This window comes from Mauremys reevesii, linkage group 22 (genome assembly GCF_016161935.1).
Source record: "Mauremys reevesii isolate NIE-2019 linkage group 22, ASM1616193v1, whole genome shotgun sequence".
Taxonomy (NCBI): Eukaryota; Metazoa; Chordata; order Testudines; family Geoemydidae; genus Mauremys; species Mauremys reevesii.
The window spans coordinates 9,412,658-9,438,209 of record NC_052644.1 but is presented as its reverse complement, the minus strand read 5'-3'; the positions used below and the strand labels follow the sequence as shown (position 1 = coordinate 9,438,209).

General features: G+C 46.4%; 2 protein-coding genes and 1 long non-coding RNA gene across 3 annotated transcripts; all 3 read left to right on the top strand.

Moving 5' to 3' along the window:
• LOC120388833 (maestro heat-like repeat-containing protein family member 2B) lies at positions 1-5,161 on the top strand. Its single transcript, XM_039510926.1, has 5 exons — positions 1-31; positions 1,245-1,397; positions 3,319-3,473; positions 4,831-4,872; positions 5,128-5,161. The coding sequence occupies exons 1-5, from the start codon at positions 23-25 to the stop codon at positions 5,159-5,161; spliced, it is 393 nt and encodes a 130-aa protein (XP_039366860.1). The 5' UTR covers positions 1-22.
• LOC120388104 (maestro heat-like repeat-containing protein family member 2B) lies at positions 4,940-24,130 on the top strand. Its single transcript, XM_039509694.1, has 11 exons — positions 4,940-4,993; positions 5,443-5,636; positions 8,703-8,840; positions 9,047-9,158; positions 18,266-18,412; positions 19,586-19,768; positions 20,837-20,992; positions 21,495-21,629; positions 21,830-21,932; positions 23,011-23,076; positions 23,902-24,130. Exons 2-11 carry the CDS (start codon positions 5,563-5,565, stop codon positions 23,997-23,999), a joined length of 1,212 nt encoding a protein of 403 aa, XP_039365628.1. The 5' UTR covers positions 4,940-4,993; positions 5,443-5,562; the 3' UTR covers positions 24,000-24,130.
• Positions 24,131-24,645: 515 nt separating this feature from the next.
• Positions 24,646-25,283, top strand: LOC120388143. The gene is made up of 2 exons (XR_005590507.1): positions 24,646-24,911; positions 25,047-25,283. It is a non-coding gene; the product is annotated as an uncharacterized LOC120388143 (long non-coding RNA).
• The last annotated feature ends 269 nt before the right edge of the window (positions 25,284-25,552 follow it).

Sequence of the window (25,552 nt, the reverse complement as noted above, 5' to 3'; positions counted from 1 at the left end):
TCTGTTTCAGGCATCTTCCAAAATGGCCAGGGTAACTGACTCAAAAAACTTGTGCGGATGTTCTAGTCACCAGGCACCCTTCATTTTACATTTACGCTTTCATGATGCCTTTCCGTACTTGGAGCGAGCTGTGGGCGAGGGGCATTTGTTGCTAGTAACCAGCAAGATGCTTTTCATAAATGTGTGCTATGAATGCCATGTAAAATCCAGATTCCACAGAATGTTGCACGCCCATGAAAATGCACACGCAGATGCGCACACATGTACCTATCCAGCTATCCATGAGAAAAAACTGTATTAGTGGAACATCAAGCTGAGAACTCATCCAGTCTTCATTCTGTCACCTTGTGGGTTTGCCTTAGCCTATATTTGTGTGCATGCTTCTCTTGACTTCATTGTATATATTGTAAAAAGATGCAGTGTATCTAAGAGAATACAAACTGGAAACTTACCTCCTGCATATCCAGTACAATGTTGTGCTAACTGTGCAACAGAAGCTTTGCCTCGAACCTGATCTCATTAGTGTAGAATACAAAAATGTAGTATATAGACTATGGAGAGAATTTTAATCCCAAATGGCTAGCTGGACATGAGGCTAATTAACAAATTGTTAATTAATCAGAAGGGAAGCCATGTTAGTCTGGATCTGTAAAAGCAGCAAAGAGTCCTGTGGCACCTTATCAGGGGCGGCTCTAGAGCCCAGCGGGGCAAGCACCCTCCTGGGGCGGCCCTTTCCCAGGGGGGCGGCAGGCTGGGCCGGTGGACCTGCCGCAGTCATGCCTGCGGGAGGTCCACCGGAGCCCGGGGACGACCGGACCTGCCGCAGTCATGACTGCGGACGGTTCGCTGGTCCCGTGGCTCGGCTGGACCTCCCGCAGGCATGACTGCGGCAGCTCAACCGGAGCCGCCGGACCCGCGAACCGTCCGCAGCTGTGGGAGGTCCAGCTGAGCCGCGCGACCAGCGGACCCTCCGCAGTCATGCCCGCGGCAGTTCCGCTGCTCCCGCGGCTCGGGGGCGCCTCCCGGGCATGATTGCTTGGGGCGGCCAAATTTCTAGAGCCGCCCCTGCACCTTATAGACTAACAGACGTATTGGAGCATGAGCTTTCGTGGGTGAATACCCACTTCATCGGATGCAATTTGCTGATGCATAGATATTTTTCCATAGAGATATTAGGCCTCCATTTTTACAAGTGCTGGAGCCAAACATCATTGCAGTCTCTCCTGTTTTTGATTTGTTCCCAGGTTGTTAGTGAGTACTTTCCCCCAGAACAGGCCACAGCCTTTATTGAGGCCACAGTGGAAAGTATGCTGTCTGCCAGCCCCACCTGTGCCACAGCAGCTGGACTGTGGATGAAGGTTATACTGAAGGAGTGTGGAGATGCCATGCTTGATAAAGTAAAACGGGAAACTGGAGAGGTTTTCTGCCTAAACACGAGGCTTTTAGATCTTTGCCCTCATGTGTAATGAACAAAAATCTTGCTGTTTCTCCCCCTCGGACATAGAGTCGATTCCATCTCTGTTCCCACCCTAAACTAGGCAATGGGCAGAATCAATAGCAATAGACAGAGAGAATCCAAGGGAAAAGGAAGATGGTTGGTTATTTATTTGTCTGGCGTGTTGCCACAGTATTCAGCCAAGAAAGGCTTGAAAAAACACTCTGGGGAAAAGACAAGAAGACAGAATGACCGGCACTTGGAGGCATCCAGTTCTTAGGAGGTCTATGGCTAAGGGCTACCTGGATAAAAATAGCCCTGTAGTCATTCCCAGGGAGTCTGGAGCCTGGGCTCTGAGACCCACCCTCTTGCCAGGTTTCAGAGCCTGGGCTGCAGCCCGAGCAGGAACAGCTACACTTTTAGCCACATAGTGCAAGCCCCTCAGGCCCAGGTTGACCTGAGCTCTGAAACTCACTGCTGTGGGATTTTTTTGGTGTGTAGACGTACCCTTTAAGAATAGAAGGAGGGAGGGAGAAAACTATAGTGTCTTTGGGATCCACTATTTATATGCCTTATTCTGGAGCCCAGTGCGTTAGGGCTAGATGAAAGGAGCACTCCACAAATCTTCTATCAAGGCTGGTGAAAGGCCTCAGGACAGGGAACCCTCACAGCAGAACTGCCACGTTTGCACAGTATTTCGAAGATGTGAAGGGCTAGGAATGAATGAGAGGTTGTCACCTGTTCATAGTCCCAGGCATTTGCACACTGTGTTTAAAGCACTTGCATATTTTTTGCTTGTGGTTGTTTATGAACTGTGCATCCTTCAAAGCAAATGGTTGCATTTGGCTGCTTAAATCACACCTGCAAAATCTGGGCAAGCAAAGCCTTCTTTTGTGCATGCCAGCTGGTTTATTTAATGCATAGCTGGGCACCACCACATTAAATTACCTGGTATGTACAGGGAAACCCCGCTCAGGGGCGGCTCCAGGCCCCAGCACACAAAGCGCGTGCTTGGGGCGGCACGCCGCGGGGGGTGCTCTGCCGGTCGCCTGCGGGAGGTCCACCGGAGCCACGGGTGCCACCGTGCTTGGGGTGGCGAAATGGCTAGAGCCGCCCCTGACCCTGCTATAATGCGCCCCGTAATAATGCGAATTCGGCTATAACATGATTGTAAGGTGGCTCCGGCCGCCCCAGGCCAAAAAAAATAAAGCAGCTGGAGCGCTGCGGAAGCGCAAAAGAGAGAGAGAAAAAAGAGAGAGAGAGAGAGAGGCTTTGTGAAGGGAGAGGGGCTGGAGTGCCCCCAAAGGGAAAAAAAAAAAGCAAAAAATGGAATGTGCCTTCCCCACTGCCTCTTCCCACCTGCCCCCGCTTACCCTTTTGGTGAGAAGAGCCACTCTCTCCCCAGCTGCTCCTCGCTCTTCCTCTGCCCGTTGCACGTCTCCCCTGCTCTCCCCAAGTGTTTCCCTCTCTCCCTCCATGGCTGAGAGCCCCCGCTGCTGGAGCTCCACCCTTTCAGTTACTGCGGTGGGCAGTTCGCAAATGAAAGTAGTTTTCTGCCCAAGAGAAATCGACCGGCTTGAAACTGACCAGCTTGAAATGGTAAACCCTGCTATACCGCGACCCCACATTTAGCGCAATCCAATTTTTTGGACCCTGATCATCGTGTTATAGCGGGGTTTCGCTATATGTGTGTGTGTCAGTGTTAATTTTTACAGCCAAGTGTGGGCAATTGTTGTGGGTTAAAGTTACACAGACATATTTGAACGTTTTTTTGTTGAGGAATTTCTAAAAAAGCAGCAAATGTCTAAATAAAGGTTTTGATTCTGTAGAATGAATGGAGAGAAAGAAAAAGGGACATTTCTTTCTGGTTTTGTTCCTTCCAGGTGCCAGCTATTGTGGATATAATATATAGCCATATGGCTACTATCCAGGAGGGCAGCTTGAGGCAATTCATGCTGGAGGCAGTGTCTATTTTAGCTCACCATCACCTAGAGGCAGTGATCTCCAGCCTACTCAGCAACCATCTGCCAATGGACAGGTATATACCGCTACCTATTGCATTCATCTTGGTAAAACATGGATCCCACAGCTTTGCTGGGAGATGTAGGGCTTTATTTAAGCAGCAGACATTTTGGGATAATTACTGATGGTTAATAGCCTGGGTCTTTCTCCAGGAAGGTCCAAGAGCATGGTAAGGTGGGGTGTGGAGAGAAATTAAGTGTCATTCTGTTTCCATTAATTCATAACTGCTTTGACATCCTAAAGACCTAACTTTACTGGTATAACTGGAGTGTATTGTTGGAAACATCTACTTCTCTAGAAGGGCTGGCTCCAGGGCTTTTGCTGCCCCAAGCAGCAAAAAAAGGGCGGGGAATAAAAAAACCCTGTGATCGCGATGTGCAGCTCTACTCCTTCGCTCCGAGAAGGAGTGAGGGACCAGCCGCCGAATTGCGACCGAAGACCCAGATGTGCTGCCCCTCACCATTGCCTGCCCCAAGCAGCTGCTTGCTGGGCTGGTGCCTGGAACCGGCCTGGCTCTCTAGACACCTGAATTGACCTCACTTTGGAAATTTGCAATTGCTGTTGATTTCCTGGTAGCATGACAGCTTCAAGTCCAATCCCTGGCTGATGACAAAGAATAGGGCCAATATTGTCATCAGACCGCCACTTGGTATCAGTCAGGGTGTGGCTGCTAGAATAGAGTTGCTGTTCTTGGGATTTAAAACTGGACTGGAAGCAGATCCATCATTTCATTTAAAGGTCCCCAACTGGGTTATCAGTTATCAGTGCTGGAATCTAAGACCATAAGAACGGCCATACTGGGTCAGACCAAAGGTCCATCTAGCCCAGTGTCCTGTCTTCCGACAGTGGCCAGTGCCACATGTCCTAGAGGGAATGAATAGAACAGGTAACTGTCAAATGATCCATCCCCTGTTGCCCAGTCCCAGCTTCTGGCAAACAGAGGGTAGGGACACCCTTTGTGAAGGGGAACTAGGATGGCCATGAATATTCGTTCTCATAATTGTATGTCCAGTTAGTAGAAATGTGGCTTTTCTTTCATCCACTTGCCTTCCAAACCCTGGATCTTTGGGAGCCACATGCTCAGGATTCCATATTTACTGGGAAGTGGGAAAACAGGAACTGAGATTGGCGCTCTGTGTCCTGTCCTTCGGAAGTCTAGTATTAATGGTTAGGCTGCAGTAAGACTAGGTCACTTAACCTAGTTCTGTAACTGGAAACTCAATATTTAAACAGGAGGAGCGTTAAAGGAGGACAGTGCTCCTAACTTTCTCCTCATAGGCAAGGAGAAAAGTTGGTCTTTACTTAAATAGGACGCATTCAGTCTGAGCCACAAAAGTGTCCAGGGGTCACATGTAACTTCTGTTAAATTGCAGTGACACCAGTGAGCTGTGGAGATCTCTAGGGGGAGACCCCTTGCTTGCCACTCAGGTCCTACAGGTCCTAATAAAAAAAATAAAGACGTCAACAAGCCAAGAAGAAAGCATCACCTCAGAGACTGAAACTGACAGGCATTTGGCAGCTGCTGAACCTCTCTCAGTAAGTTAGATGACAGACACGCCTTTCAGGCTTTCCTCTGCCCTGTGACAATCCTGCTGCTGGAAAGCTAGAAGTGTGGTAGAATATTGCTGTGTGGGCACTTCTCCTCTGATGTACTGTTTCCCTGAGTCCAGCTCTGCTGTCTGTGGAACAAATATGCAGTTTTAGAGTACGTGGCTGATTTACTTAATAACATCTGGCAATTAGAAAGTCTTTGAACCAGGTTTCTCACAGTGCTTTGCAAATATTCCTTAGGACTCACAACATGCCTTGGTAGGTCATACACATTTTTACAGATGTGGGAAACTGAGTCATGAGTTAAGGGAGTTGCTTGCAGTCATTCAAGTTACCGGCAGAAGTGAAAATTCAGTACAGCTGATATCAGAAGGGGAGAAGAGGGTGTGATGGTGTTGGGAGGAGATCTCATTTTTACCATGCTGTCCTTTCAGGCAACATGTGCCATCTTTGAGGTGGTGTCAGCACAGCAGTCGAGCAAAGCTGTGCAGGAGCTCCTCCCAGAGTTGTTTCCTGTTCTCCTGCAGCAGGTCAGCCGAACCTCAGGACAAAAGATGCCTTTGCCAAGGATAAGAAGCCGGAGCCTATTCCAAAAAGACCAACAACATACTGAGGGCAACCCTTGCTGGTAATTAGAAGGAAGGGAGAGAAACAAAGAATTCCAATAGAGTTGTGTGACACTCCCCAGGAATTTCCAGGGTTATGAGGCACCTTACCATTGCCTGCCCTTAGAGTGAGGAAGTCTTGTCTGTGTCTGCTGTGGGTCAGTTCCCTAAAATGACCAGGCTCTGGCAAAACAAGCACTGCCATCCAGGCCTCCTCAGACCCCAGTCTCTTTGTACAGGTTAGTGATAGGCACACACCAACCCCCGAGTCTTCAGACCATTCCGTATAGTGTCCAGACCTTTATCCACTGAACACCCACAGAATTACCGGGCCTGCTGTTCCCTATGGAACAGTACACACCAGTTTACTTCTTATACTTTAGACTCTGTACTTTATACTTTATTACTTATACTCTATAGTGCAAAACACACAGCACTTAGATATATTTATAGTGCAAACAAGAACAGAGATGGTCAAAGAACAGAATTTCCAGTGACAGTGAGTAAGAATGCAAGCAAAAAATGGTTACATGTCAAATGAAATCATAACATGGTCCTAGAGAGTAAACTTAACCAACAGGTTAACCTCCTGTCTAAAGATGTTTCTCACCCAACGTTCTCAACCAAGCCTGATAGTGACCCCGCTGTCCGTCTCGCTGTCCATCTACTTCCTAAGTGAAAGATGCCAGGGTGTCTTCTTTGTCCCCCAAATATACTAGAGCAAACCTTTGAGGTGTACCCCAAAATTGGGTCCCCACTCCCTGTCTCCTTCCTGTTACTTTTCTTTCTTTGAAGTTCTCACAGTCCTGAACTGAATGTGAAACCTACATGCTTAATTTACATGTAAACAAACAGATGGAGAAACATTTCTTGCCTTAAAGAAAACCATTTTTTCACCTTTCCTGGTGACTAGTCCCTAGACACAGATCATAAGAATGTAATTTTCAATGCATAGACATGGCTCTTTACACAGCATCTGTAGATGTGTTTCACAATGATATTGGGGACATGAGATTTTATTTGAGACTCATATGGCAATCTTTTAGTGATCTTTTAGCCCCTTAAACCACTGACTCACTCTGGGAATGTCCGCCTCTGCAAATTCCTCTGTAACTTTAACTGCGGGGTCCAGATTAACTGGCTGGTGCCACGTAACCTATACTCAGGTATGCTCAGGGTGACTCTGAAGAAACTTCCAGAATCATGCAGTCCATGATCTCCCCCACAGTTTGAGTATGTGGCCTTACCAGTAAGTGGTCCAATCTTTCAATTTCTATGCAAATGCACAGAGGCCTAATCCCTCAATCCATCTTTTAACTCTCCATTTCTGGCAGTACTTTTCTGTGGACAGGCCCCACCTCGTCCAGCATGGCTGCCTTAATCACGTCCTAATATCTTGCCCGCTAATCACTAAGAGCCATATATGTGCTTCCCCGGTTAAATGGGGTGTCAGTCGAAAGGCCCACATTGTTCTGTCCTTGTGAGGTCTCACCGCTGCTCTTTTAAGAGTAACCAAAACCAGATCAGGGTTGTTCGCAGGTCCCATTTTACAGAGTCTGATCTCCTGTGCCTGGTTCCATTTCCTGTCACAGGACTTGCCAGATTTTGGAGGAGTTGTTGCCAGACCTGGGCTTGTTCCTGTATAAATTCCTGAAGGCTCTTTTGCTGTTAAACCTACCAGGCAAGCAAAGGCTGTTTTTCTGCCTGGTGGGATTGTTAGAAGGTCTGTGGGGTCTTCTACACCAGCATTTCTCAACCGGGCCGGTTTTAGGGGGTCCGCCAAGCAGGGCTGACAGTAGACTAGCTGGGGCTTAGGGCAGAAAGCTGAATCTCTGAGCCCAGCCAGGCTGGAGCCCTGAGGCCCAGCACCTGCACTAAAGCCCCAGCCCCTGCACCCTGTGGAGTTAAAATCTAGAGCCAGGAACCCCAAACTCTGATGCCTGGCAGGGCAGAGGCCTGGGAGTGGGCCATGGAGTATTTATAGCTTGTTGAGGTGAGAGGAGGCTCAGAAACAGAAAGGTTGAGAACCCCTGTTCTAGACTTCTCCTTGCTGCTTCACCACCCATTTCAGTGTGTTCCCTCCATCACCCGGACTGCCAGACCTCTACCCTGGCTTCTCCAGCAGGCTCTCCATTTGCATAGATAACAGGGAAATCCCTGATGAGCCCCCAGCTGTGACAGAGAGGGGTGTTGCACCCCCACATCTTCTACAAACACAGACCACGTTGAGACTTTCTTGCTTGTAAACACCAATGTGAAGTCTATTTAATCCCCCTACCAATACATAGCACCTTTATCTTGTATCTCAACTTTCTAAACTCTTCTCCAAAATGGGGGGAAGGTGTTTCCACTCAGAGAGCTCACTTTGTCAGGATCTCCCAGCTTTTTGTCTTTCTGTTTCTCTTTGGGTGACCAGACAGCAAGTGTGAAAAATCAGGACAGGGGGTGGGTGGTAATAGGCACCTGTATAAGAAAAAGCCCCAAATATCAGGATATCTGGTCACCCAAGTTTCTTTCTCTGTCTGTTCCCCTCAAAGGGCTCCTGCCCATGTCCTTTTATACAGTTTCCCTGTTAATGGAATGATTGGTTCCATGACTCACTAGCCCCAATCTGACCTCGTAATCAGCTACACCTCTGTCCAATTAGGCTTTCTGTAAGGAACTGAATTAGTACTAATAGTGACCAGAGTGCTGACTCAAGTGCATACCCTTAGCACTCTGTCACATCATATCTGGAGATACAACCCCAAAATATCCACTAGTGATCACCACATTCTATGCCCCCCAGTTTTTGGGTCCTGATCATGTATCTTTTTTATATCCTTGTACTCTGCTAGTATCCATACTCCTTGCAGAAAGTGAAAAATGACTGCAAAATTTTGTCCCTAGCAAAACTAGTTATATGAGATGTATGAGACAGAAACATACCGCCTGGCATCAAGTCCTTCCAGGGACACTGGTGTCCAGGATATTGCCAGTGGATGAACTGTCGATGAACAGCAGACCTGACAAGTAACCTGGGCTTCCTGACTCTGTTCAGGCTGCATCTTCCTACTGATTGCTGCAGTTCTGTGCCTCTCTTTCCCCAGGTTTTCTGTCCAAGCGTTAGAATCTCTGCTTTCCAAAGCTGGGAATGAGAGACTGGTGAGAGTGCTCAGGATGCAGAAAACATGGATTCTGCTTGAAAACCCCCAGACTCACCATGAGGGAGTGTGTCTGCTGGTGAGGTAAGAGATCTAAGAGGCATGATTTTATCCTTGGGAATCAGTAGCAAATAGAGTGGCTGAGAGGGAACCTCCAGTTTATAGCTTTGTGGGGAGTGCCCTGGGTGGAAACACACAGCTCCCACCCATGGATATCAGAGCTGTCTGCTCACAGCAGCTGAGTTTTTGAAGTGTGCAATCGACCCCATAAGCGGTTTTTTGCCTTCCAGTGGTCTGCTAAGATTTGGACTAATAACACTTGAGATCATCCAGAGCCTCCTCCCCTGGGTGAATTCCCCAATGGAAAACTTCCGAGTCACCGGCACAGCTTTCCTTGCCCAGGTAAGACACAGGGCTCTGAAGAGCAGTTTCACCATTAGACCACTGTCTGTTTGCCTTTCTTTTAAGGAGTTGTACAGTTCAGTTCATAGGAGTAACTGTCATTTTAGATAGTAGACTGGGTCCCCCTTTATATGGAAACCTGACAAGAAACTTCATTCTACCTTTCGGAGTCATTCTCTCGCTGATATTTGTATTGCTGTCATTGCCTATACTAGCTACACAACCACAGGTGCTGGCTGAGAGAGATACAGACAGAGTTTGAAGTACTGGACCTCTTCTGCCAAGTCCCAGTGCTGATACTAACCAACAGCTCCTGATTTTGCTTTCACTCAGCAGATCTTCGGAATGAACCTAGTGTCCTAATACTATAAAACAAGCAACATACAAATACATTCACAACTATCGTAGGTTCTCATGACTATTGTATCTGAGTACCTCAAAACTCATTATGTATTGTCGTGGAAAAATTGACCACGCCTTTGATTTTGGGTCAGACACACTGAGGCACTTTTATTATAGTACAAGCATGCATGCAGGGAGAGGGTTAAAACTCCCCTCTGCCTGTTACAAATTTTACCAAGCTTATAAAGTTTAAAACCGCAAATTAGCATTTACTTAAAATACCCTTATTTGGGAGTATCAGTTGTGACATTTGCAAGCTACTTCAGTTTTTTTCATACATGGTGTTTCCTTTTATTGTTTCTGGGCAGTTTTCGTTGGTAGTCTGCCTGCCTGTAAGACCCCTCCTTTGCGGTTGCATTGGATAAGGCTCAGCATTCTAGCTGAGCTTCCCTCAGTTCCCCTTTCTCTGGTTTCTTCATCACCCCCCCCCCTCATGCCCCTGATATAGACAGACAAGAATTGCAGAAGTTAACCTTTGTTCTATATAGCAATTGGGTTTTGCTAACAGACCTGGGCCTGAAAGGCAGGGGTTAGGATGCAGTTTGCTTCTGACCCTATGGGTGGGGTCTGTATCTTAATTGTTAATAAGGGCTTATTGTTTACCAAATTTCCCAATACAACTACTTCCAATAGAGTTGCACAGCAAGCCCTCCCAACTACATGTGCGCCCACCTACGTGCGGCTACATTGTACAAGACTCTTTATTAATTTTCCATTGCTAATATGCTGTTATACTAGGCCATGTTTCACAATTATCAGTAGGCGTTGGTTCCCCTTTCTCCTGTTGGCCTTTCGATTATGCCATACCAGCTATCCTATGTCTTAATATCAAGCTGACCTATAATGGCCTAATGTTAATTATGCTCAGCTAATTCAACATGGGGCAAGCGGGACACAGTCTGGGGCAAGTGGGACCCCTTAAAATCCCTAACAATTCCCTCCTTTTGATGCCAAATTAATGGCATCAACTTCCTCAATGTGAATATTAATTAAGGCCTGGACCTCAAAACTTGTAGGCTCATTTTATAGGGTGCTTCCAGGGTTTCAGGCAGACAGGGATTTATTTCCCTCAAGGGAACAAGGGCCACTTAATAAAGTGGCATAAACAAAGCAAATATAGGGCAGGGACAACAAGCTTTACAACAACAATAACAAAAAACAAATATGCATGGACAACCCTCCTTTTGATAGTCCCCACTATATGTACCTAGAGGTATGGAGGGCTAGAGGGTTTTGATAATGTAATGGGCTAGGCATATCAGGTGGCTTGATTTCCCAAATGTCTTGGCGAATTACCCAATCTTATATGCATGCTTCCCACGGGCCTGGCAGGATTCGGTATGTGGAAGCTCACACTTTCTTTAACTGGTCCATATGCTTGGAAGGAGTACTGTGAATGCACACGAATTACCCAGAGAATTTTCAATTATGCCTTTATGACCACAGGTCAGATGGTACTCCTGAGATGTCTGTAAGGGCCGTGGGCCAAGCCTGGTGCTTAAGATCACTCTGAATGGCTAGTAGCTAGTCACTCAGGAAATCCCAAACATGCCAGATCCCACTGCAATGCCTTCCCAGCATTAGTGATATTTAATACCACCTCTTAATACCTTTTGGGTCATAGAACTAAGGGCTGAAATAACGTGCAATCCACCCATTTCTGCCTACACCTGAGTTAACTGCGCCCCAGAAATAATACTGGGTATACTTTTTCAGTTGGCCCAATTTACCTTTAGGCTGTTGGGTTTCACAAATACTTGGACAAATAGCGGCAATTTGAAAGGGAGTTAACGGTAAAGTAAACCTGATAGTTTCTAACGTGGCATTAAGTATAATTTATTTGAATTCCTCTGGGTCTCTTTTCTATAGGGGCTATACCACAGCTATTGGTTATATACGTGGACAACTTCCTGCGATGCCTTTGGGTTTGTAGTACGAGAGGGAGAATACTGTAATAAGGTACAGGTGATGTTATCTGCTACAGGGATGGCCTCTAGGCAGGAAAACAGACTTTTCCATGAGTATCGTGGCAGATTTCAGAAACTAGCATTTTATCTACCTTGTTATAGAATGCATCTATGTTAAAGATTGTTTCCTTACACAGTTTGGCTAGTTTGTTTGCAAGTTCCCCTTTTCCCGTTCCACTGTCCCTACATACTGAGGGTGGTGAGCACAATGTAAATGCTGCTTAATGTGGAGAGTTTTGCAGACTTGCTGCATGTCCTGACCCATAAAGTGGATACCTCGGTTACTGTTTATAGAAACAGGGAGACCGAATTATGAATAAAAATCCCTAAACAATTTCTTTGCTACTGTGATGGAGGCAGCCTCTGCACAAGGCAAGGCTCCAATTCATTCAGAGACTATACAGACACATATTCATATGAGCAACCGTTTGGCATGTTGATAAAGTCAATCCAGATATTCACAGACAGGCCCCACAGAGTGGGGTGAGCTGCCGGTTAGTCCGGACTGGCTTACCACTATTGTGTACTACTAGTGTCGTGACACCAGTGTAATCATCCCTCCTTTGCTCACGTGGGCCAAACCATGGGTCACATGAGCAAAGCAAGGCAACAAAGTCTTGGGCGCTACCGAGCGACCATTCAGCTGCTCCATCAGCCCCATCCCACCCTAAGTTCATTAAGGAGGAGAGTTTGAGGAACACTACAAGTTTCATTTTCAGGTAGTTTTGGCTAGCTTCCGCAAGCTATTCTTCGAGATTTCGTAGTCTTAATTCACTTAGCTGTCCGGCAGTGAGGCAGCAAGGGAGAGGTTGCTAGCACTATCACCTTGCTTGCTTGGAGGCTTTATTATGTCCTTAGGTGGAAAGGTTGTGTTTTTAGTAAGATTTAAAGGCTCAGTGGGTTTGTCAGCAGACAAAGGAAAAGTTGCCACATTTTTACCCTGTCCTTTACTTCTGTTGTTTAGAAGGAGCAACAACGCCAGAAGGAAAGATAGACCGCTTATCAGTTGGAGAGTCATTACAGTGAGAAACATGGGCAGGTAGTCATTTCTCGGCACTTTACAGCAGTGTTGGTAATTAACAGGATTTGATAAGGGTCTTTCAGAATGAGGCCAGAGTAGTTTCTTACTGGTGGACTTTCATGTAGATTCAGCCTTCTGGTTCCAGCAAGCAGCAGAGCTATTATATATAAAAAGACCTAACACATTTTATTAGTCTTTTGCAATAATTAAGCATTGTGTTATTTATTAAATGAATGTCCATCTGAGCCAAAGCCAGCAGGGCACTGTTGATAGTTGCATTGGGTGCCCTGGTATAAATTTTATAAAAGCTTAATCTGGCCTTTCAATTGGGAGTGGCCTTTAAAAGGTATTTAACCATACTAGATTTATGAAGTTGCACAACTTGTTATAATTTTTTTTCAGTACATTAAGTTCATAATTACTGTTGCTACTTACAGTTTTACAGCAGTTTTGGCATTTGTCTTTTTACAAGAGAATACTTTACTAAAACTAACACATACTTACAATTACAACATTTAAACAAAATTAATTTAAATAATTTTCCTTACTGATTGCAGGCAAAACTGAGGAATTACTTAAATTACTCCCCATATTTTCTGTATTTGTTCTATAGACAGGTCAGGTTTTAATGGTTTCTACCTTTTAACTTCTGTTCTTAAATACATGTTGATTTTTAAATGGAAAACACAAGCCATTTTGGCTTTTCTTTGACAACATAACCGTTGATTGCATAGAGCCACCTTAAGGCTTAGTGTGGGGTTTTTACTACAGCTTTTATTTGCTATTTGTTACCAAACCAGATTCAAAATCTTTTACCAAAATTTTATAACACATTAAATTACCTTAAGGATTAAATATTAAATACCAAAATTAACACTAGGTTTTTTTTGTTTGTTTTTACAACCCCAAAACAACACCAATTTATTATAAAACAAAGATTGTACCCACCATATGTGTTTTTAACAAAATTGACTATCCTTTATAGTTAAATGATTTTTACTTATATAACCTTTTGCCTGGATTATTTACAGACAGTCTTATTGCTTAATTTCCTCCAATAACTACAGAGTTAATTTTTAACTTTCCTTTTTTTAACTTCCTCAAACTGCGGTTGCCTGCTTGTATGGGCCCGATCCTTTTTTCTTGCTACATTTTTTCTTTTCATGGGCACAGGCATTGTTTTACTACCAATTTAGCAAGGAGGGCGGGCTTTTGACTTAACCCCCCATCTATTTATTTACATACACACATTACATTTTGATGCATATTATTTATTAATAACATTTTTATATGTTTAGACTTAATACAATCCTTCTCTGAGCCGGTGACAACCCCTCAGCACTGAAAACAACAGCATGAACAGCACAGTAAAATTCCTCTCTCGGTCTAGTTTGAGAGAGGGTTTACTACACTTTGGGAAGTGGTCCTGCTGGGTTTAGACAAATTTCAGCCAGTTGGGCAGCCCCAATGTGCCCAACCCGGTTGGCATGATCGGCTCACAATGCCCACAGGGAGGGAGAGACTTTAACCAGCTGTTCCTGTTGCAACGAGGAAGGGCTGGGGTCAGTCTGCTCCTTCAGAGTGTCCTTCTGAAAACCTGCCAGGACCTCATTGTGAGCGGGATCAGACACATCCAGATACACACCATTTGGGGTACAACAGATTGCACAATTTAATTTACAAAGCAAATTTTTTGATATTTCTTCCCCTCGGGGCCAGTGGAGGCCGGGCAACAGCTTCCTGCCTACTTTTTAGGACCATAATATGAGTATATATACGTGGCAGGAGTGCCCTTCTCTGGCATGGGAATCTACCTAGATTCCCCTTTTGCCCCCATTACGGATACCGGGCAGACAATTACAACCTAGCTGACAGGCATCCCCAAAGGGCTAACTATAAAACACTTAACAGACATGCTAGCACAGTGGACAAAACATACAACAAAACACATCACACCCCTTTGCCTCTCTCACCAGCAGTTAGGGTGTAACGCTCAATTATTTCAGCATTCACTGGCACATCTACGGGCTGTTAGCTTCAATTACTGACAGCTAGTTTTACGGCCCCTTCACTGTCTGCCTATTGCTGACGGGAGCCTTGGCCAACCTTATTCTCTAGGACCACTCCGGGGTTACTCACTTCCCCAGGGTTTATAGCGACTTCTACCTCGGGGTTCTAACCCCAAACCTATAACCGACACAAAACAACCTTTACAATACAGGCATGGCGTTGACAAGGAGTGCACCCCTGAGGTGTACAATTCCGTTAAGGTCAAAACTTCCCTTCAGGGGAAATTGCAGTTTTGGATTATTTTTGGTATACCAATTCCATTTTTCTAAATATTTACACGTCGACGACCTATAATGTACGTACATATAAGCAGCAGGTGTGCCTTGGGGTGGGACCGGCAGGACTTTCGATCCTTTGGCCCCCATGCTCACCACAGCACACTTTACTCAAGCCAATCACACCTGGATGCTAACTCGGGGGTTACCACAGTTCTACACTAATGGCCCAACTCGGCCTGCCCTTTTTTCATGGCAGGAACACAAGGGAGCAGGTTTCCAGGCATTTTCCCTCTAGCAAACCTGCAGGAAGGCGGACAAGGGGGGGCGGGCTGACAGAACAACCCGTGGTTCCCGTACGTCTCTCTTCAGCCCTGGGCACCAGCCTGCAAGCCAACGGTGCTGCAGTAGCTTTTGAGCTGACGGTACGGTTTTCTGGGGCTTCCCTCCTCTCCAAGGAAGGGAAGGGAGCTTATGGCTCCGGGGGGAACAAAAAGGGACTCTGCGGCCTCTTACAAGGCAGTGCTCAAAGAGCGGTCACAGGGCCATGGGGATATGGAGGGGTAAGGGACAACAGGATAGGGAACACACAAGCACCCTGACGGGCTAGCCACTTACCAAAGCCTGCCAGTTAGGGAAGCTTTTTTCTCTCTCTTCAAGCAGGCTGTGGAGCTTGCTTTCAGAACACCTCCGGTCATGAGCAAATTTGCTTCGCAGAGGGTCTGGGGCGTCTTTCCACAGCCAAATCACTCCGGCCGCTCGGCCTTATACACACGCACAGGCCGCACGGCCTCACTCACACTGGCACGTTTCCTGGCACAGCTCGCCAGGGCTGAAACTACCCCTGGTCCCTCCCAACCTAGTGGCTCCGGGACGCCGAACGCCCAGCTCTAATAGGCGATCAGTTTTCTCCGGACCCAAAGAGCATGGTCCGAGGGGCTGCCGGCACACCTCGCCTTGAGACTGAGACTGTAACTCAGCCTAATCCTGCCTTGCCTTGAGACTGACTGCAGCTCAGCCTGCAGATCAGCCTAAATTCCCATTCCCTCCCAAACCCCAGCTCGAGTCTATTAAGGCCTTAGCAAGGGCCCCAGGTGCGTCTGACCATGTCCCAAGGTTGGATTCAGCTTATGACTTACCCCAGCCAGAGCCTACGGACCAGTTCTCCTCCAAGCCCCTAGCAGCAGAGATTTTAAAAGGTCTCTTACCTCTCAGATGGGCCCTGGGGTTGGAAGGGAACTGCCCGCGGTCCTCTGATCCAGGGATGTCATCTGTGGATCCCGGACGAGCCCCCAAATTGTCGTGGAAAAATTGACCACGCCTTTGATTTTGGGTCAGACACACTGAGGCACTTTTATTATAGTACAAGCATGCATGCAGGGAGAGGGTTAAAACTCCCCTCTGCCTGTTACAAATTTTACCAAGCTTATAAAGTTTAAAACCGCAAATTAGCATTTACTTAAAATACCCTTATTTGGGAGTATCAGTTGTGACATTTGCAAGCTACTTCAGTTTTTTTCATACATGGTGTTTCCTTTTATTGTTTCTGGGCAGTTTTCGTTGGTAGTCTGCCTGCCTGTAAGACCACTCCTGTGCGGTTGCATTGGATAAGGCTCAGCATTCTAGCTGAGCTTCCCTCAGTTCCCCTTTCTCTGGTTTCTTCATCACCCCCCCCCTCATGCCCCTGATATAGACAGACAAAAATTGCAGAAGTTAACCTTTGTTCTATATAGCAATTGGGTTTTGCTAACAGACCTGGGCCTGAAAGGCAGGGGTTAGGATGCAGTTTGCTTCTGACCCTATGGGTGGGGTCTGGATCTTAATTGTTAATAACGCCTTATTGTTTACCAAATTGCCCAATACAACTACTTCCAATAGAGTTGCACAGCAAGCCCCCTCCCAACTACATGTGCGCCCACCTACGTGCGGCTACATTGTACAAGACTCTTTATTAATTTTCCATTGCTAATATGCTGTTATACTAGGCCATGTTTCACAATTATCAGTAGGCGTTGGTTCCCCTTTCTCCTGTTGGCCTTTCGATTATGCCATACCAGCTATCCTATGTCTTAATATCAAGCTGACCTATAATGGCCTAATGTTAATTATGCTCAGCTAATTCAACATGGGGCAAGCGGGACACAGTCTGGGGCAAGTGGGACCCCTTAAAATCCCTAACAGTATGTATGTATCCCCACAACACTCCTGGGAGGTAGGGAAGCACTATTATTCCTATTTTACAGGCAGGGAGCTGATGCACAGAAGGGCTAAGTGATTTGCCAAGGTCACCCAGGAAGTCTTTGAGGGAGCAGGAATTTGAACCTGGGTCTCCTAAGTCCTAAACAAGTGTGTTAACTGCTGGATCATCCTCCCTTTCTACAGCCCTCCTCTAACATCTGCATCATATTTCCACTTATGCTAAGTAACTATCTTAGGGGCTCATCTGGTTCTAAGGAAAACAATCGATCTGTGTCTGGGATGGGCTGTACCTGGGCTTTGAGGCTCCTTACAAGAGGCCCCATGGTCCTACTGCACCCTGCCCCAAGAAAAGAGCCACAAATCTGGGTCTGTCTAGAGAGGCCTCATGAGAGCAGCCAATCAGGCTCAGCTAAAAGGAGCTGCAGGGCCTTAGCAGGTCAGTTCCTGCCAGGAACTGGAGGGGCAAGAAAGGGTGCTGCTCTCTGGCCACAGAAATTCCAGGGATTGCCAGAGTTTGATTCTGGCAGTATTTGCTTAAGTTGGGTTTGCAGGAAGAGAGTCCTTAAGAATTTGAACCTTGAGGTGAGGGTGAAGCTAAAAGTGGCTGGTAGGAAAAAGCAACAATGAACTGAAATCAAGCGGTGCCTAACTACTGTTTACAGGGTCCATGGTTTGGAACTCAGAGTTATGGGCAGGCCTTGGATCCCCTACCACTTACAGTGGCATAAGCCCCAGGAAGGGGACAATGCTTACGGAGAGCTTGAACAAAGAGCAGAATTTCAAGGACCCAGAGTTGGGGCTGGAGACCCTAGCGAGGGCAATGGGACTGTTCTTGACTAGCCCAGAAGGGGTTCATTTGGACTTTGGGACTTAGCCAGAGGCCTGAGCCACAGAAGACTCACTGAGGTCAGCTGGCAGGGTGCACTAGGGGTGAGAAAAGGACTGTGGTACCAGACCTGGCCACTAAGGGGCTCTCAAGAGGTGAGTGGATCCCTATTATAGTGCCCAAAAGGAAAGCTCCATGTTTTTAAGACATTTCTCATCTGTGTGGAATGATAAAGTTAGTGTGTTATGTGCCACGTATCAGAGGGGTAGCCATATTAGTCTGTATCCACAAGACTGTGGCTATAGGAGGACTCCTTGTTGTTTTTAGTGTATTCTATGCCGGCTCAAATTCTATTCCCAATCTTAAGGATCATATTGGTGCTAATGGACATGTTGATTTTATTTCAGCTAATGACTGATCCCATGCTCAGGGAGAAAAAGTTGCTTAAGGGTGTCTTGCGCATCTTGGAAGAAAGGTCACAGGATAGGAACAGCATTGTCCGTCAGATGGCTGTAAGAGGCCTGGGAAATATAGTCGATGGGGCGCCTGTGAAGGTATGAGAGAATACTGAATAGGATGCAACATAAGTAGAGAATCCAAGGGAAATAATTGCTCAGAGTTTACAGAGGCTGCACACAATGCACTAGGCCAAATTCTGCTCTCTCCCATACCCTAGTCACCTTTTTGCAGTCAATACAGAGCAAGCTGGATCCTTTGGTAAATTGGGCATAAGCAAACAATGTGCACTTTAATGTAACCATATGTAAATGTATACATCTAGGAACAAAAAATGCAGGCCATACTTACAGGACGGGAGACTCTATCCCAGGAAACAATGATGCTGAGAAAAAACTTGAGCCATGGCAGATAATCAGTTGAACATAAGCTCCCAATGCGAAGTTGTGGCCAAAAGGACTGAAATGATCCTTGGAGGCATAAATAGAGGAATCTTGAACAAGAGTAAAGAAGTTATTTTCCCTCTGAATATGGCACTCATGTGAGTGCTGCTGGAATGCTGTGTCCAGATCAGATGTCCACAATTCAAGAAGGATGCTGATAAATTAGAGAGGATTCAGAGAAGAGTCACAAGAACTATCAAAGGATTGGAAAATATACCTTTAGTGATAGACTCAAGGAGCTCAATCTATTTAGCTTTACAAAGAGAAGGTTAAGGAGTGACTTGAGGACAGTCTATAACTACTCACATGGGGAACAAATTTTGATAATGGGTTCTTCACATTAGCAAACAATGGTATAACAAGATTCAATGGAGAAAAAGGAAGCTAGATTAATTCAGACTGGTAATAAGGCGTACATTTTTAATAGTAATTTTAATTAATCATTGGAACAATTTACCAAAAGTTGTGGTGGATTTTCGGTCACTAGCAATTTTAAAATCAAGATTGGATGTTTTTCTAGAAGATGTACTCTAGTTCAGAGACTATTTCGGAGAAGTTCTATGTTATGCAGGAGGTCAGACCGGATAATCACAAAGAACCCTTTTGGCCTTGGAATCTAAGTAATTAGAAATCTAATAATAGGATTATGCACGTGTATTATGTTACCGAGTTTGGCTCATTGTAGCTAGCACCTGGTCTGAAATATAGCTATAGATCTCAGGAGGGAGAGAGGGTTGATGAAATTCCCACAGCTTCATAACTGCTAAAGAAAAGTTCTTAGAAGTGTCATCAGTGATAAGTTTTCTTTAATGTCGTATGTTTGTACAGGTGAAAAAATACAAGAAGTTTCTTCTGGACATACTGATCGGGGCCTTACATGATATTTTCAGTTCTGAAGTGATTGGTGAGAGCATGAAAGCACTGGCCAAAGTCCTGAAGGAGCTGAAAGAGAAGGACATTGGTTCTTCCTTCAAAGACCTCACCCAACAGATCCGGACCTACTTTGACGATGTATGTGAACAGAACTCTCCAACCCCAGTTCAACCGATCTTGATTAGACTCGATTTACGATGTGTGATGTGGACTCCCTGGGCATTGCTCATGTCAGAGTGCAGAGATTTTAGGCCCCAGGGAAGGGAGGTATTTTACAGAGGAGGAGAACATTAGGAGGATGGGGATGACATCCCTGCTCCCACAGTCTCACCCTTCTGTTCTTGATTGCCACTGAGAACCTCAAAGAAAGTCTGAATACTAGATTAGGTAGCTAGATAACCATGAAAAGGGGGTTACAGAGTGCAATACAAAGTGTTGGGCCTGCTCTATACCGTTTTTATGTGAGAGGGTTGGAATGATAATTCTGTTTTGCAGAGAATTTTTGAGATTTCAAATTTTGGTTTTGTTCCTATTTGTGGGAACCCCTCCCCCAAACTTCAGAACTCCTTGTGAAACAGAATTACTATTCTCAACCTAGCTCTGTTGGAAGCCTTGGCCTGGGGCAGTCTGCTCTCAGACTATCCTGGTGATGGGAACCCAGGAAACTCTGTGAGCTAGAGGTGCCAGGGAGTTGCAAATTTGAGGGCTAGGACCCCCAGGGTCATAGAATTGGAAGGGACCTCAGGAGGTCATCTAGTCCAACCCTCTGCTCAAAGCAGGACCAATCCTCAGCTTTTTATCCCAGTTCCCAAAATGGCCCCCCAGGGACTGAACTCACAACCCTGGGTTTAGCAGGCCAATGCTCAAACCACTGAGCGATCCTTCCCCCCAAAGCGGGGAGCCTGGAAGCCTATGATCCCAGTCAGCCTGCTAGATTGGCTGCCAAGGAGCTGGATGGGTGTACTGGCAAGACACCAGGCAGGTTTCTAAGGACCCTGCCTGGCTTCTGGAGGAATTTCATCAAAATTGAACTGTCTCTAAAATATTTTCATGAATCAGAAAATTCGAACAAAAATTGGTTAATTAAAGTTTATCTGACTAGCTGTAGTTGCAATCACTCTACTTTAGCGTAGAAGAGACGGCTGTGTGAGGTGCGTGATGGGATTGTCCCTTACTTACCAAGTTGTGGGGCTTTCTTGGCTGTAGGAGGACGATGCTCTTCGCTCAGTGGCCTTTGTCCTATTTGGCATCCTGGCTCAGTTGACAAAGAAAAAACGGAAGGCCTATTTTGCCGAGCAGGTTCGAAAGAGCTGGGTCACACTTCTGCTGCACCTGCAAGACCCAAGCCCCAAGGTTTCAATGGTAAGACCAACAGTGACTTATTTACTAAGCCAAAAGGAATCTTCCTCCCAATGTCAGGGGAGCTCTGCTATTCCTGCTTGTTGTGGAGGCCCAAATTCTCCCCTCAGTTCATTGCCCTCCTGCTGAGTCAGTTCCAGCCAGGTTGGTCCATGGCTGCCTCACCAGAATCCAGGATAGGTCATGGGTCTGACCCCGACAGGTCTCTGTTCCTGTCTGTCTCTGCACCCCAGGCCCCTGCCTCCCCAGAACAGAGGAGAGACCACAGCTGTGCCTGGTGAAGCAGCTTTCATCGGTATATCTGTTCCCAAAAGACATTGATGCTACCTCCAGGTTTCAGTGGAAGCTCTCCCCTCTATTAGTCATTCCTGCATGTTTCTGCCAGTCACATCCAGATGAATCCCTTTTTGTCCTGGAATAGATGAGCAGTCACACAGATGAGTACCCTTTGATTGAACACAGCACTCGGTAGGGAACAATTCAATGGTGTGACGCTCTTTTTCAGGAATGCAGAGCTACATTTCACCTCTGTTTCCCGTTTTTGGGACTGAAGAGACTCCAACATGTGATCAATAAGCACCTTGGTGGCAGAGCCGAGCTGAAGCCTGAAGAGCTCCAAGTGGACATTTGCGGACACCTTGTGAGTGAGCTGTTGAATTGTATGAGATTATTGGCTGGAGGGTGATGGGAAATGTAAATCTGCCCCAGATTCCCATTTTTCCCACTTCTACCCAGCCACCTGTTCTTTCTCTTATTTACCTGTAGTTCATAAAAGCATGTGCTGGCAGTCAAAGGGCACTTCTAGCCAGAGAGAGCTCATGTGTCCCTGATTTCCTCTAGGCCAAAGAAAATGCAGAACTGCTGGAGAACTTGTACAGCACCACCATCACGTACTTCAGTAGCAGCTGGGAATGGATCCGGGCAGTTGCCGCCAACTTAGCTGGTGAGAGATGATGCCCAGTGTCCCTTTTGATATTCCCATTGAGGGAGACAAAAAAAATCCCACTGTGCAGCACTGAGCTGCCATTAATCTCTCTGTGCCTCAGCTTCCCAGCCATAGATGGAGATGTTAATGTCCCTACCTCTCCAGGATGGTGGTCGGAGGAATTCATTAGTTGCTATAAAGTGCTTCGAGATTGTTGCAGGGGAAGCACGGTGCAGTCATTTCGTAGTAGTGGCTGGGACACTGTCACATAGGGCATGGTTACACTTTGAGCTGGGGGTATAATTCCCAGCTTGATGAGACACACCCGCACTAGCCCTGTGTGCTAAAAATAGAGAGTAGCTGCGATGGCAGGAGCAGCAGGAGGTTTAACCACCCCAAGTATGATCCCATCCAAACCCCAAAGTCTATTCTCACAGTGGCTGCTCCTCCCACGGCTTGTGCTGCCTTAGCTACATTCTAATGCTAGCGCTGTCAGAGCTAGTGTGGGCCTGTCCCATTGAACTGGGTGTGATACCCCTAGCTCAAAGTGCAGACCTACCCAGTGCTGTTCAGTGCTCCTCACTGGGAGGCAAGCAGCCCACCTCCCCATAGCACCTGCTGTTTCACCTTCCTGGCCACAGCACCTTGTCAAGGAAGCATTAGGTTCCTCCTCTTTGACCCAGTGCCCTCTTCTCCCTAGCACACCCATGTGAGACAGGCAGGCATTGTGGCTCACCTATCAGTCACCTTGTGAGATCCCTGCTTAGAACTCACTTATTCCTGGCCCCAGTCCTTTGCTCAGACCACTAGACCAAGACACTATCTTAGTATGTCTCCAATAACTGACTGCAGTGGCAAGAGGAGCACAGACTGTTTCAAGCAAATGGGTTTTATGTAAACATTCTTTTTTAAAAATGTCTCTCTCATTCTCTTCAGTGTGGACTCTAAACCGCTCTAGCATCCTCTTGCCCACAGCTCACCCTTAGGCCCACAGTAGGAGACCCCAAAGACCTGTCTAGAGGCTGCTAATATCACTTTGCACTCAACAAGGGAAGGTTTTATTATTGTTGTTATTTATTTGACATTGTGTGTTTAGGCATCATCCTGGAACACACAGACACTCAGCGTATGAAATGGCTGGACCTGGAACATCTGCTGATGTGTAAGTGATAAATACAGCTGAAGTCCTGCTCATTAATGAGTTATAAAGGAATTTAGCTGACAAGCAGCAGTAACCGATACCACTGGTGCAAAATGCATCAGCCACACATCAAAGGACAAATTCACTCTTGCCCAGTAGAAAGTCAGCCTTAATTTCCCCTGAAGGAGGAAGCTGCAGAAGGTGTGATATGAGTCAGTGCATCTCCTGGTTGTCCTGGCAATGCCCCCTCCCCAGCCAGTGCTATCCACACTTTGGGCTTTATTGGCTTTCTGTGGACCTCCCAAGTGAGAAGTAGCCACTTTCTGCTACCCCAAATTTCCCACCAGCAATTTTGCTTCCAGTAGGTGCCCTGTATCATGCGCAAACCAGCTTGGACCTGGCCTGTGTTAAATTCCAGGTTGAGTTGAGCTCAGGCAGTGGCTCCTGAATAGAGCTGGAAAATAACTGAAAAGTGGAAGCTATTGAAACAATGGACCTTCTTCCATTTGCAGCAGAGTGGATGACTTTCTGGTAGAGTCAGGGTCTCCCCACAGTTGGGAGCATGGAAGGGACCCAATAGGGGACCCTAAAGCTTTGTTTGTATTGGAGAGCTGCTGTCGTGTAGTATTCAGAAGTAATAAGTCTCCAGCTATTTCAGGCACAGGTGACTATATGAAAAGTGAGGCCTATTCATCTATCATGTATTTTCCACCCCAATAGAAGGACTGAACCCAGTTTCACATTTTTCCATGTGATCATTCTGCTCAGGTACTTCAAGGTTCTGTGATCACGCTTAGCTGTGATTTGACAGTCTGTTCACTAACGTGATGTCCTCTGTAATTTCAGCTCTCCGGGTCCTAGAGAAAGACCCAAGTCCCACTGTCCAGCTGGTGGCAACGGAGATCATAAGTGACATCTGTCCTGGCGGAGCGCTTGGCGAATGAAGCAGAACGGAGACAAACAGAACAAGGCACTCCAGTGGTATAAGGGCCCTACCATCAATCAAATGTTAACCCCACCCCTTGACCCCGGCAGCAAGATGTGTCATGTGACCCTTCTAAGAACTCCTCCCACTTTCCTCTACCAATCAGGATGGGTTTCGCCCCAATAGGAATGCCCCGAGAGAAGACTTGACCAATCAAGGGGAGTTCTGGGGCAGGTGACCTGTCCTTTGTGTGACCCCTCTAAGAACTCCTCCCACCGCCATCTACTGATCAGGATGGGTTTCAGCCACTGGGGATCATTCCAAGAGGAGATTTGATCAACTGGGGGGAATTCTGGGGTGGGGTGACCCATCCGGAAGTGCTTCATGTGACCCCTCTAGGAACTCCTCTCACCACCCTTTACCAATTGCGATGGGTTTCAGCTGCAGAGGACTGCCCCAAGAGGAGAGTTGACCAAAACAGGGTAGGTTCTCGGAAGGGGTGAACCTCCCAGAAGAGGGTCGTGTGACCCCTCTAAGAACTCCTTCCAATGCCCTCTGCCAATCAGAGTGCAGCACATCACCTCATAAGTCCCAGCGCTGGGCAGAGGAGGCCATCTCTTACCAAGAAGACGTGTTTTATGAATTGTGGAAAGGCTGAGAGGAGACATGGACTCCTTTACCACTCCCCTGAGAACTTCAGACTTTGTTTTAGCCCCGAGGACCTTTTGGGCTTGTATGGATAAAGCGCTATAGCAGTTACAGTTCCGAGGAGGGCCCTTTGACTCGACCATTGATAGATACCTCAGGACCCGACCCCGAACCCTCGTGAAGAACCTCGTTGAGTGTGACAACCCCCCCCCCAAAGTGGGAAGATGATCATGGCTTGCGGGAGTCACTGGTGGACAAAATGAACGGGAAAGACGTTGCTCAGGTAAATGAATGATTAAGAAGCGATGGTCGATCATGGGGGTATAATGGGGTTAGGAATCAACTTGGCATTGCATAAATCTAAGAACAAGCAGGGGGTTGCTTACACTGATTTTTTTGTCTGAAAATCTCTCAACAGCTCGACGATGCCTTTCAAGAGGCCTTTGAGAACTTACACATCGGTAGCCCTGTCATGCATCAGCTGATTTTGCTCCTGTCTGAGATGCAGATCTCAAGAGGAAAATCCGGAAAAGGACAAAATAGAAGAATGAACCAGCTCAGAGTCTTTCGTTGTAGGGGTCATGGCGTCCATTTTTACAGGTGGCTGTCAAAGGTTGTGTTAAACCAGGCAATTAATTAAACTTATTTAAATGTGTCCCTATGACTGTATCCCCTCCATACTTGCGTTAGTAAAAGACGGTACCAGGAACAGTCCTGTCTCCACAGCTCTGTTAATGAAAATATATTACATCCCCAGGGAAGCTGGGAGCTTTGGTGGGAGAATCCTCTTTCTGAGTGGCCAAAAAGCACGGTAAAACTTTAAATAGAAGACAGGTAACAGCTTGGCTTTCAGATCAGATGCTTACACTTTACACAAACTGGCTCAAATACATTTTAAAAGAAACAAGACCATTGTTTCAGATG

Excerpts from the sequence above, each read along its gene's own strand:
- LOC120388833 (XM_039510926.1), top strand. Across the intron at positions 1,398-3,318 it reads GAGATGCCATGCTTGATAAA|GTGCCAGCTATTGTGGATAT; the intron begins GTAAAACGGGAA and ends TGTTCCTTCCAG. Across the intron at positions 3,474-4,830 it reads AACCATCTGCCAATGGACAG|TGACACCAGTGAGCTGTGGA; the intron begins GTATATACCGCT and ends GTTAAATTGCAG.
- LOC120388104 (XM_039509694.1), top strand. The coding sequence starts at position 5,563 with ATGCCTTTGCCAAGGATAAGAAGCCGGAGCCTATTCCAAAAAGACCAA. Across the intron at positions 5,637-8,702 it reads ACTGAGGGCAACCCTTGCTG|GTTTTCTGTCCAAGCGTTAG; the intron begins GTAATTAGAAGG and ends CTCTTTCCCCAG. Across the intron at positions 18,413-19,585 it reads TCGATGGGGCGCCTGTGAAG|GTGAAAAAATACAAGAAGTT; the intron begins GTATGAGAGAAT and ends ATGTTTGTACAG.